The sequence below is a fragment of the Uranotaenia lowii genome, chromosome 2 (genome assembly GCF_029784155.1).
Source record: "Uranotaenia lowii strain MFRU-FL chromosome 2, ASM2978415v1, whole genome shotgun sequence".
Lineage (NCBI taxonomy): Eukaryota > Metazoa > Arthropoda > Insecta > Diptera > Culicidae > Uranotaenia > Uranotaenia lowii.
In genome coordinates, this window is record NC_073692.1 from 101,482,111 (window position 1) to 101,494,548 (window position 12,438).

General features: G+C 43.7%; 1 protein-coding gene across 3 annotated transcripts in view; it reads left to right on the top strand.

Moving 5' to 3' along the window:
* Positions 1 to 12,438, top strand: part of LOC129744651 (epidermal growth factor receptor substrate 15-like 1) — a 35,933-nt gene that overhangs the window by 1,556 nt on the left and 21,939 nt on the right. For 2 of the 3 annotated variants that reach the window (XM_055737278.1, XM_055737277.1), the window contains 7 exons: positions 56 to 925; positions 6,608 to 6,757; positions 6,822 to 6,911; positions 7,457 to 7,498; positions 8,383 to 9,006; positions 9,072 to 9,260; positions 9,339 to 9,437. In XM_055737278.1, the coding sequence (XP_055593253.1) occupies positions 56 to 925; positions 6,608 to 6,757; positions 6,822 to 6,911; positions 7,457 to 7,498; positions 8,383 to 9,006; positions 9,072 to 9,260; positions 9,339 to 9,437 (2,064 nt within the window). The remainder of the gene's footprint in view (positions 1 to 55; positions 926 to 6,607; positions 6,758 to 6,821; positions 6,912 to 7,456; positions 7,499 to 8,382; positions 9,007 to 9,071; positions 9,261 to 9,338; positions 9,438 to 12,438) is intronic. The other variant, XM_055737279.1, reaches the window with a different exon arrangement.

Here is a 12,438-nt window from a genome sequence, read left to right on the forward strand (position 1 = left end):
TTTTGCGACTTTTCTATTTTATTTAAATTTATTTCCGGTTTTGTTTTCCTTTTAGGGTGAAATCCCAAAAGTCACTGGGCAGGTCAAATTGGTCCCCGCCGAAAATACAGACTGGTCCATCAAACCAGAGAAACGGCAACAGTATGAACAGCTGTTCGAATCGCTTGGACCATCCGGAGGTCTGCTCCCGGGAAACAAAGTTCGAGCCACGCTAATGAACTCAAAGTTGCCCATCGATACGCTTGGACGTATTTGGGATCTGGCCGATCAGGATCGAGATGGAAGTCTCGATAAACACGAATTCTGTGTCGCTATGCATTTGGTTTACGAGGCTCTGGACAAACGAGCAATTCCGGCAGTTTTGCCGCCGCAGCTGCAGCGAAACGCTCCACAAAACGGTAGCGCCGCAGCAGCCGTAAATAACAATAGTTTTGATGCCTTCGGAGGTAGCGATGGTGGGTTCGTGGCAAACTTCCCGACCGATATCGCTCCTCCGCCGGCCGTTCCGCCATTGCCGATGGTAGCCCGCGCAACTCCACCGATCATTCCACCGGCTCCGCTGGTTCCAATCATTCCAACCAACAGCGCCGGAACGGCAGTCGTCGATCCGAATGCCTGGGTCGTAGGTACCCTGGAGCGCTGCCGCTACGAAGAAATCTTCAACAAAAGCGACCTGGACCGGGATGGCCTCGTTTCCGGTCACGAAATCAAGGAAGTATTTTTGCAGTCCGGACTGCAGCAGGGTGTGCTGGCGCTGATTTGGGCCCTGTGCGATACCAACCAGAGCGGAAAGCTGCGGCTGGAGGAGTTCTGCCTGGCGATGTGGTTCGTCGAGCAGGCTAAGAAAGGAATCGATCCACCGCAGGTGCTGGCCCCGAACATGATTCCCCCGAGCCTGCGGAAGGGTGCGCTGATTGCGGCGGCGGTAAGTTTGATTTATTGATTTTTTAAATGCCTTTTCTCTGGGTACGAAAATAGGTGAAATTAGCGATAAGGTGCACCGGGGTAAAGGGTGTCCTCGATGAAATTGCCACACTATAAAATTGCTCTAACTTTTTAACCGTTGGGTAGAATTTAATGAAAATTCGGGTGGATTTAGTTCATAGTGCATTGTTTACAACCTGCAAGTCCTGTGATCAAAACTCGCGGAAATGGAGTCCATCGCTAAAACGTTGGGAATCGCGAAATCCAAGGTGCTGCGAATGATTAAGCGATTCGAAGAACAACTGACCAGTGATCGGAGGCTCATAAGTGAAGGAAAAAGTATTCCGTACAACACCAAAAATCACCACCGCGTAGTTGGGGCCTTCAACCGAAACCCGAACGCCTCCGTTCGGGATGTGGCTAAAAAGCTGCACCTAGCCCGAAGTTTGTCCAGAAGGCCAAAACTAAGGCTGGGCTTCGAACGTTCAAGGTACAAAAGGCTCCTAATCGCAACGAGAAGCAAAACAAGTCCGCCAATACCCGTGCCAGGAAGTTGTACCTCAACATGCTGACGAAAGTTGAATGCTGCATCCTGGACGACGAAATATATGTGAAGGCCGACTTCAAACAGATCCCCGGCAACCTGTTTTTCACGGCCAAGAAAAGTTCAGCGTTCCGAAGCATGTCCGCACTCAGAAGATGTCCAAATTTGCGAATAAGCCATCTGCACGTGCGGGAAGCGTAGTGCACCTTTCGTGACCCAGGACACAATGAACGGACAGGTGTACATAAAAGAGTGCTTCCAGAAGCGGCTGCTTCCTCTCCTGAAGGCCCACGACGTCCTAACAATCTTCTGGCCGGATGCCACCACTCCAAGGACGTGCTGAAGTGTTATGCGGACAATCAGGTCAATTTCGTGCCAAAAATGTTCAACCCTCCCAACACTCTGGAGCACCGCACCTTCGAGAAGTACTGGGCGATTATGATGCAGCACCTTCTTATGCGACCTAAGGTAGTGAAGACCGTCGAGAAACTGAAGAAAGTATGGGTTTACAATTTACATGCAAAAAACGGTTGATTTACAAGTTGTGCAGAATCTTATGGCCGGGGTTAAGGCCAACATGCAGGCATTTGCGTATGGACTGTAAATAAAATACGAGTAAAATGGTAAAATGAAGTTTGTCAGTTATTTCTCAATCCCTAAAAATTTGATGGCAATCGGATGAAAACTCGAAATTTGCGAATAAATTTTTTGTGTGGCAATTTCATCGTGGACACCCTTTAAGTGTGGACGGTTTTTCGTATAGTTCAACTTTAAAAAACTATGACATGAGACCTGAGACTTGAGATCTTGCGACATGAGACCTGAGACTTGAAACTTGATACCTGAGACCTGAAACAAAAGACATAAAATATGAGACTTATTACCTGAGACATGAGACAAGATACATGAGACCTGACGACATGACGAGCGAAAGATTTCAGGAAATGGATGTTACAGCTGGAGTACCGCAAGGGTCGATACTTGGCCCGGTCCTGTGGAATATTACGTACGATGAGGTGCTGTCGTACGCGTCTGTTCTCCATGTCAGGGGCGGCGTGCGGAGTGCAACAACGTCCTGGTGGTGTTCGGGACCCAAAACAGCAACATCACGACGGTCCTCCTGCGAGATAGTGGGGTTAGCTGCGGGCCTTGCGAGCCCGTGACTACAAAAAAACACAAGCAACGAACAACGAACAACAAATTAGCACTGCAGGAGGTATGTTGGAAGGGCTCCACGGTACGAACGTACCCAGATGGTCGTGCCATCTACCAGAACTGCGGCAACACACACGAGCTTGGAACAGCTTTTATAGTGATGGGAAAGATGCAAAAGCGCGAGATCGGGTGGTGGCCGATCAACTCACGAATGTGCCGGTTGAGAATCAAGGGCCGGTTCTTCAACATCAGCATCATCAACGTGCACAGCCCTCACCTCGGAAGTACCGGTGACGACAAAGACGAATTCTACGCGCAGCTGGAGCGTGAATACGACCGTTGCCCAAAACATGATATCAAGATCGTCATCGGGGATTTCAATGCTCAGGTCGGCCAGGAGGAGGAATTCAAACCGACAATTGGAAAGTTCAGTGCGCACCAGCTGACCAACGAAAACGGCCTCAGACTTATTGATTTCGCCGCCTCCAAACGAATGGCCGTACGTAGTACCTTTTTTCAGCACCGCCTCCCACACAAGTACACCTGGAGATCACCGTACCAAACTCAATCACAGATCGGACCATTATCTGGTGATGGTGAAGATGCGCCCAAAACTCTCCGTAGTAAACAGCACACGAAACCGGCGCCCGCCTCGATTAAATATCGCGCGACTGAAGCAACCTGAGGTCGCGGCAGACTACGCGCAATCGGTCGAAGCAGCGCTGCCGGCAGAGGGCGAGCTTGACGAAGCCCCTCTCGAGGACTGTTGGGATACCATCAAAACAGCCATCAACAGTGCTGCGAAGAACGTCATCGGTTATGTGGAACGATCTCGACGGAACGACTGGTTCGACGAGGAGTGTAGGAGGGTGATGGACGAAGAGATTGCCGCGCGGGCGGCAGTAGTGCAAAGAGGCACCCGTCGAAATGTGGAAAATCACCGACAGCGGAAGAGGCAGCGAGTCCGACTTTTCCAGGAGAAAAAGCGCCGCCTGGAGGAGGAGGAGCTCGAGGAGCTGGAGCAGCTGCATCGTTCCCAAGAAACACGAAAGTTCTATCAGAAACTCAACGCATCCCGCAAAGGCTTCGTGCCTCAAGCCGAAATGTGCCGGGATAAGGACGGGGGTATTCTGACGGACAATCGTGAGGTGATCATAAGGTGGAAGCAGCACTTCGATGAACATCTGAACGGCGCACATGCAGGAGATCAAGACGGTGGGGGAAGGTACATCGCCGGCGTAGCCAACGACGAAGAGGAGCCACTCCCAACGATAAGTGAAGTTAAGGAAGCCATTCGCCAGCTGAATAGAAACAAGTCGGCTGGGAAGGATGGCATCGCAGCTGAACTCATCAAAATGGGCCCGGACAGGTTGGCCGATTGCCTACACCGGTTGATAGTCCGGATCTGGGATCCGGACATTCTGGACATAGAACAGCTACCGAAGGAGTGGAAGGAGGGGGTAATATGCCCCATCTACAAGAAGGGCGACAAATTGGACTGTGTGAACTACCGAGCGATCACTGTCCTCAACGCCGCCTACAAAGTGTTGTCCCGAATCCTACTCCGCCGCCTAACGCCACAAGCAAACAGATTCGTGGGAAGTCATCAGGCCGGCTTCATGGAGGGACGGTCAACGACGGACCAGATATTCACATTACGGCAAATCTTCCAAAAATGCCGGGAACACCAAGTCCCTACGCACCATCTATTCATCGACTTCAAAGCAGCATACGACACGATCGACCGTAACGAGCTATGGAAAATCATGGACGAGAACGGCTTTTCCGGGAAGCTGATCAGACTGATCAAGGCGACGATGGATGGAACGCAGTGCTGTGTGCGGATCTCGGGTGAATTGTCGAGTTCATTCGAATCGCGCAGGGGGCTTCGACAAGGTGATGGTCTATTCTGCATGATGTTCAACGTGGCGCTAGAAGGTGTTGTTCGACGAGCGGTGGGCGAAATGCGGGGCACGATTTTCAACAGATCCAGTCAACTTATCTGCTTTGCCGATGACATTGACATAGTCGGCAGATCATCTGCGGCGGTGGAGGAGATCTACCGCAAACTGAAACGCGAAGCAGGAAGGATTGGGTTGATGATTAATACGTCCAAGACAAAGTACATGCTGGCGTGCGGATCCGAGGCCGACCGAACCCGCTTGTCCAGTAATAACAAGATCACGATCGACGGCGACGAGCTGGAGATAGTCGAAGACTTTGTCTATCTCGGCTCACTGGTGACCGCAGACAATGACACCAGCCGTGAGATCCGGAGGCGAATTATCAGCGGAAGTCGTGCCTACTATGGACTCCACAAGCAACTGCGATCGAGAAGACTTAGCCCTCGCACGAAGTGTAACCTGTATATGACGCTCATTAGACCGGTTGTTCTCTACGGGCACGAGACACGGATATTGCTGGAGGAGGACCTGCGTACACTCGGAGTATTCGAGCGACGAGTGTTAAGAACCATCTTTGGTGGCGTACAGGAGAACGGAGTGTGGAGGCGAAGGATGAACCACGAGCTCGCGCGACTCTACGGCGAACCCAGTATCCAGAAGGTGGTGAAGGCTGGCCGGATACGCTGGGCGGGACATGTTGCGAGAATGCCGGACGACTGTCCTGCAAAACAGGTGTTCGCTACGAATCCGGTAGGAACAAGAAGAGCGGGGGCGCAACGAGCGAGGTGGTTAGACCAAGTGGAGCGTGATCTGGCGAACGTGGGGTGCCCAAGAAATTGGAGAACGGTTGCTATGAACCGAGTGAATTTTAGGAATTATGTTCGTCAAGTTATGTCATGAGACGGAATACTATGTAAATAATAGAGGTGCTGATATTGAGCCTGCCAGAGGAAGTAAAGTTGTTTGATTTTGGGGACGACGTCGTGCTACGAGCGGTGGATTACTCAACAGAAATCGTCCAGCTAAGAACTTCCGAGGCTGTAGAAGCGGTAGAGCTGGATGCACTCCAAGAGTTTGCAGTTGCCTCATTACAAAACCGAGATGGTTCTGATATCAAACCTGATTTCATCGCAAACAGGCAGGATTACAGTTGGATCATGCAGTATTGAATCAAAGCGCGGGCTTAAATATTTGGGTTTGATGATTGACGACCGGCTCAGTTTTAAAAACCACATTGAATATGTATGCAAGAAGGCGGTAACAGCAACGACCGCACTCATGAGGATAATGGCGAATAATCGGGGATCCGAAGTAGTCAGCGGAGGACAATTTCGAGTGTGTCATGCCCATTTCGGTTTTGTTTGTGGAGGACTCCTATTGCCACGAACACGAGCCAGAGATAGCTCCATGGCCAAATGGCAGCAGCTGTAGGACAGCTCAGAAAGAGGAAGGTGGACCCATCGTTTGATCCCAAATATTAAGGAGTGGATGGTGTGAAAGCATGACGAAGTGGATTTCTACATGACCCAATTCCTGACTGATCATGGATGCTTCATGAAGTATTACCACAGGTTCGGACATGTGGCCTCTCCAGTCTGCCTGACATGCGGTGACGTGGACGAGACACCCGAACACGTGGTATTCTATTGTCCAAGATTTGAAGAGGAACGTGCCATTTTTGCCGCCTGCAGACCAGACGAATGAGTCAACCCATTGGTTCCATGGATCCAGAGATCACAGGTCTCATGTCTCAAGGTCTCAGGTCTCATATCTCTTGTCTCAGGTCTCATGTCTCAGACAGGGAACCAAAAAATCGTTATCGTCCGATAGAATTTGCCGATCAAAACACCCGTGAAAGAGAATTCCATCCGCAAGAACACTATACTAGCGCTCATCAATCTCAATTTTGCTCTGTGCATTCCGATTCAAATTTATCGTCTTTTTTAACACGTTCGTCGCCATGGGACCCATATTCATGTGACGGGTGTATTTTCATCTACTCTAGAGTATTGAATTAATTTATGTTCCTATGTTCTATTGAATAAAGTTTTTACAATGCATGTTCCTTTTTCCTTAACAGGAGCCCAAACCAACATACAGCAACCCGGAGCTGGAAATGATCTCCAAGGAAATCGAGGAACTGGCCCGGGAACGGCGCCTGCTCGAGCAAGAAGTTGCTCAGAAGGAGGCCGACGTTCGAATAAAGAACGGTGAAATGAGAAGTCTACAGGTCAGTTGCGGATATTAAAGTCTATAAAAGGTTGTTTTCTTAACATCAAATGGTTTTTTTACAGAGTGAACTAGACACACTGACGGCCACCCTGAAGCAATTGGAGAATCAGAAGGGCGAGGCACAGAAACGACTCGACGATCTGAAGAATCAGGTAAGTGGCCACAGCAGCGATTTAAATCATTAAACTAGTCCATGCGATTTGTCATTAATTTTTCTGCTAATTTTGAACTGACTTTAACCTGTTAATTTTTCATTTAATCTAGCTTCTTTAGTTTGAAATCTAAAAAAAAGTGCTTCTTGAATTTTGATTTTTTTTTGAATTTCTGGTGCTATGACTAACCAAACACGAATCATTGACTAATCGAAGAAGAAAATACTCTCATATGTTCAAATAAGTTAACCTAAATAGATTCTAGTTTAAACATAAAATAAGTTAAAAATCGAAAACATTTAGCTCGTATCGATCGATTTAGTTAAGTAGGATATTCGACAATTTTCTCTCGGTGAATGTTCGCGCGCTATATTTTTTATCATTTCAAATAACCGTGTGGGGCGTGCCTATACCTTTTATTGCTCGTGTGATAATTGAAATCCAAAATGTCACTTGTGACCAATGGGAACACATTGCAATTGGAAAATCTGTCTCTGGAACTCGAACTCTGTTACACTTAAACCAAAAACAAAAACCTACTGTAGAAAGTTGAGGTAGACTCTGCCATTGCGAGTGCTCGAGAGCAGGTTAGTTTTGATTTATTTTTTTATTTCTGGTTGTGTTTTTTATTAAGTTTGTTTACCGTTTGTTTATGGTTTCCTGATAAATCGAATTTGTGTTTTGTATGAATTTGTTTAACCAACTTTGTCTATATTCTCTTACTAACAGTCGACTTCAATTTGGTTTGATTTGATTATAAGTTTCGTTGTGTTTATATTTTCGTTTTTTTTAAAGAATAAAACTAGTCGGTGAAAATATTAGTCATACTAGATTTAGTGAAATGTATAAAATTATGCACAATCTTATCTTATAAAGAAATTTCAATTCCTAATTCCACGAAAAAAGTCAATCAAGCCAAATTAAAGTTTAAAAAGATGCTAAACAAAAACAGATTTTATTTGTTTGAAGAAGGTTGAAAAGTTTTACGAAGTTCTAACTTTAATGAAAGTTAGCAAACCAATTTAATACAGATATTCAAACCCACTTTTAAGTTTGCTTCCATGCACCTAAACACACACAGTCAGGTTTCAGGATCGTTATCTGAAAGAAAACGAGTGAAATAGTTGTTTAATCATATTCAGTAAATATAAATAATATAAAAAAATACTGAATAGCACAGGATTTTTTTGTAGTTACATAAAATGGTTCGTATTTGGTTTGTTATATTTGTAATCTTATTTTAAAGCTATTTCATCGTTCTTCAAACTTATTGTATAATTTGGAATGTTTATTTAGCATCTTTAAACCTCACTTCCTTCCTTTTCATGTATCCTCCTATGTTTATTGAGTACGTACAATGGACACTGTGTTTATGTTGTAACCCTCGATAAAAAAAAACAAATTAAATGTTCTTTGTGCTTTATAAGTTAGTTTTCAAAAGCCCTACTAACCCTACCAATCGTTTTCTAAGGTGAACAAAATTCGCGAACAATGTCAGAAACAGGAAGATACCTTGAGAGAGCAAGAAGGGGAGCTGGATTCGCGCCGTTCGGAGCTACAGAAGCTGAGGGATGAGGAGCAGGCCCTGGAGCGGGAGTACAACGCCAGCACCAAAGATGTGGATCGGTTGACCTCGCAGCTGCAAGATACTCAGCTGGAAATCAGCCAGGTCAAGGCAATGGTTACTCAAATCCAAGAGTACCAGCGCCAGATGACGGACGCATTGTCCATGTTCCGAAATGCAATCGATACGAACGATCCGGTTTTGGTATCGGACTACTCGCTTAAGATTGAACCCGAATTTAGAGAGGCAAAGCTTGCCCTGGAAGAGAAAGAAGTGGAAAACGCCAACAAGCGCGATCCATTCTGCGATAACAAGACGAATGGATTTAGCGCATCGGATGCGGAAACTGGCTTCGGCGATGATTTCAAGACCAACGGATTTGCTACCCAGTTCGATACGAATCAAGGTTTCCAGAGCTCTGGATTTGACGAAGGATTTGCTACTTCGTTCGATCAGAAACCACATGACCCATTTGCATCTACCGCCGGTCACGCCGATCCGTTTGGCGAGAGCAAGGGATCTGCTCCCGAGGTTAGTTACTTGATTAACGTTTAATTTGTTATATTCGAAAACTAAGATTTCCTTTATCTTTTTAGGGTGCCAAGGATGAGTTTGGTTGCGATCCGTTTGCCATACTACACGCACCGACCACCGCTAGTCAGATTCTTACCCCTAGCCCGAGCAGATCCGTAGCGCCTCCACGACCCGAGTCACCGAGTCCAGCTTTGCCTCCGAAGAAGGCGAAACAACCTCCGCCAAGACCAGCACCTCCAAGACCTCTCCAGGTAAACGGAACGAATCATGAATTGAAATAAAATGTCAAGCCAAAAAAATCTGAACTGTTTTTAAACCATCATTTGTAGGGCCCGACTCCGACGAAGCCGGCTCCCCCATCGACAGACGCCTTCGGAGACAGCAGTGGCGGTGGCGGATTCGCCAACTTTGCCGACTTCGACAATAAGGTGATTGTCAATAATCGTATTATCTTTCGTGTTGGCACAAAACCTAGATGGACGTAGTACAGCACTATCCACGATCCACGTTTTTTTGCACGATCCCTTCTATTTTCTTTGTTGTTGAATGTAGTAGTGTAGCACAAATTCTATTATTTTAACCTTGTTTCACGTCTATCCTATTAAAAAAAACTAACCAAATGTTACCACAACAAATCAATGGAAATTCTGTTTTCTACCACATAATTTGAAACCGTTTTGAATTCTGTGACAAATAGATTTTCTAGATTTCGGATGTGATTACCCTGATCACTCTAGAAAACCGGTTGTCTACAAATGGTGCAAATCGTGCGATAAAGGAAACAAAATTTTCAATTTTAAACCTGTCAGTATCTTCAATTAACCATTGAGTATTCTATACAATCAAGACGTCCCTGTATAACTAAACGCATGGTATTAACAGTGCAATAGAAAGTTAGTGTTGGAGCAAGTATTTTCAGTAGTGTTAGTATTAACAAACCCAATAAAATTTTCAGTTGTTTATGTGTTTCATTTTTTATATCTCTAATAACAAAAACTAATGATTTCCAGTACGAAGTACCTTTAAACTAAGCGTCTATTTAGCATGCTCATCATTTGAACCACTCTACATTTAATTATTACACACGAACATATTTTAAGTTTTTTATATGATCAATTTTTATGTTAAAATTGATTCAAAGAACCGTTTGCATTCTAACCTTATAAACCCACCTTCTCATATATTGCTTTGCTACATTTTTGTTTAAATTGAACCATCCTGAATCGTATGATATCTAGGAAAGGCTCAACGTCATTTGTTGTATACCATTTATTGAAATGTTATGTTTGTATTTTGCTTAACAATCCACCGAATCATTATAATTCTGCTGAAGTTACTTATATATAACTTATCGTGGAAAACTTCCAATTTTAACTTCGATACGTTTAAACACTTTGTCCTTTCTGCGATGAATATTTCTTGAAATGCATTTTTGTTTGAAAAAAAAAATGTCTCTTGACTCCTTTTTTTCACCATTTTGACTAGTTTAAAAAAAAATTTATTTTTATTGGGAAAGTTCAAATCCCAACGAATAATTGGTATCTTCGGCTTTCTTCTTTCTTGATCCCAAAGGTGATTTGAAGAAGGAGCTGTCTAGTTGAGTATAACTTGTCACGCCTTTGCTTAGGAATTCATAAATATTGCCCACAACTGAAAATACCGGAACTTGTCCGTTCTTTAAGGCTGAACACTGCCTGACCCTACAGGTAAATACTTTGGCAGAACAGATGCATTTAAGCACTGGCAGGATCTGTTCGATTATCGTTATTTGTGACTATCACGTTAGAATCTTTGATTACCCTAGCAATTCCATTCACGAATCGTAGTCCAAGGCACGGCGTTTCATAATATACTCCACGTAACCTGAACTCCTTAGACTCCACCTCTGATCTTGGCCCAATTTTATAGTTGTTTGATTCACGTTAAACTAGTGGACTCAACGGCATACTCATAAATATCCCTCCTATTGACGACTCGAACACTGATCTCACCTCTTAGGACTCCAAATCTGACCCCTCCTCGTAAAGACTCGAAGTTAACGCTCACATACTTCTCCTCTATACGTCTTGAGACCTTAAAGCTTAGTTCTTTTAGAAATGGGACACTTTCTTTTGCTAATAGCTCGTTTACTAGTAATCGGACATTCAAAATTTTGACAGCATTTTGTTGCCTGTAAATAGTACTATTCGACCAATTTTTTTCAAAATTTAAAATTAACGCGTTTTTGAGATATTTACGATGCAAGAGAAAAGGAAAAAAATTATTTTGCACAGTTTCATTCAAAATCCATCATTATCAAATTGATAGCCGACAAAACCGTTGATTATTCAAAGAACTACTGTGTGTAAGTGGTGGAAAAGTATGGAAATATCGTCAAAAATGTCCACAAAGTTCAAATCAACCATTGGAGTGAAGCATATGATCGGCAACTTCGGCTAAGGGTCATCAGGGAAGTCAAGTCTCATACCAGCATTTTAAATTTTCAATAAGCGAAAAACTAAGGGTAGATTGCTCAAATTTTCAAAAAAAAAAGTTTCTCCGATAAGCTGAAAGTGTTGCCTCTTAATGAGCCATTCAAACCTAACCTCCAACAAATTTTTTTTTGCTAGATCCACAGCTCGTAAGCTGTATATCTGGTTCCGAGGCAATGGGACAGATGATTTCTGATGAACGACAAAACTTATGAAATACCCTATTTTAAACAAATTCCAGCGTTTGAATTCTATACCACGTCTGCTCGTGGCAAGGTCCCGAGTAAATTAAAGTATGTATTTGCTGGTTATTTTTTATAAAATATAATGATTGCCAAAATTCTGCTTCTGTGGAAAAAAAACAACAATTTTCAAAACGAAAACTATTGTTTTCACTCTTTTCAAAAGCCTAAAAAGAGTAATCTTTTATGTACCCTTCGCAACCTACGATCTATACTAACCGATTATTCTTTAAGTTCTATCTCCTCAAGGTTTTACTTCGTTATTGCCAGATTTTTCCAGCAGAAATTCCATTAAAAACGCTTAAAAAGTGGCTCAAAAATAATTAAATTTGTTTATTTCGAAACAGCTGTATCCACTAAAGTGCCCTCAGTTTCTTTTAAAAGAGAAGTATTGGTCTGAAAAGTATCAGAAATTGAAGGAGGAGGATGTAGCCACCTAAAATACAGATTAGACGAAGTATAAGTTTGAAAAACTGATCATTATCATGACTGAAAAAAGTGTGCGCTGACCGAAGGGAGGTACCAAGAAAAAAGTAGAACTTATCCTTACAAAAAAACGATAAATAATTTTTTCAAATTTTTTCATGATTTGTCATAAGATTACCTTCATTTCCTTCATAGAAAGTATTTAGATCAAACGAAAGGTTTTTAAGATACACGCATTCGTAACTGTCCCATTTCTAAAAGAACTAAGCTTTATCTCTTCTCCAACGACT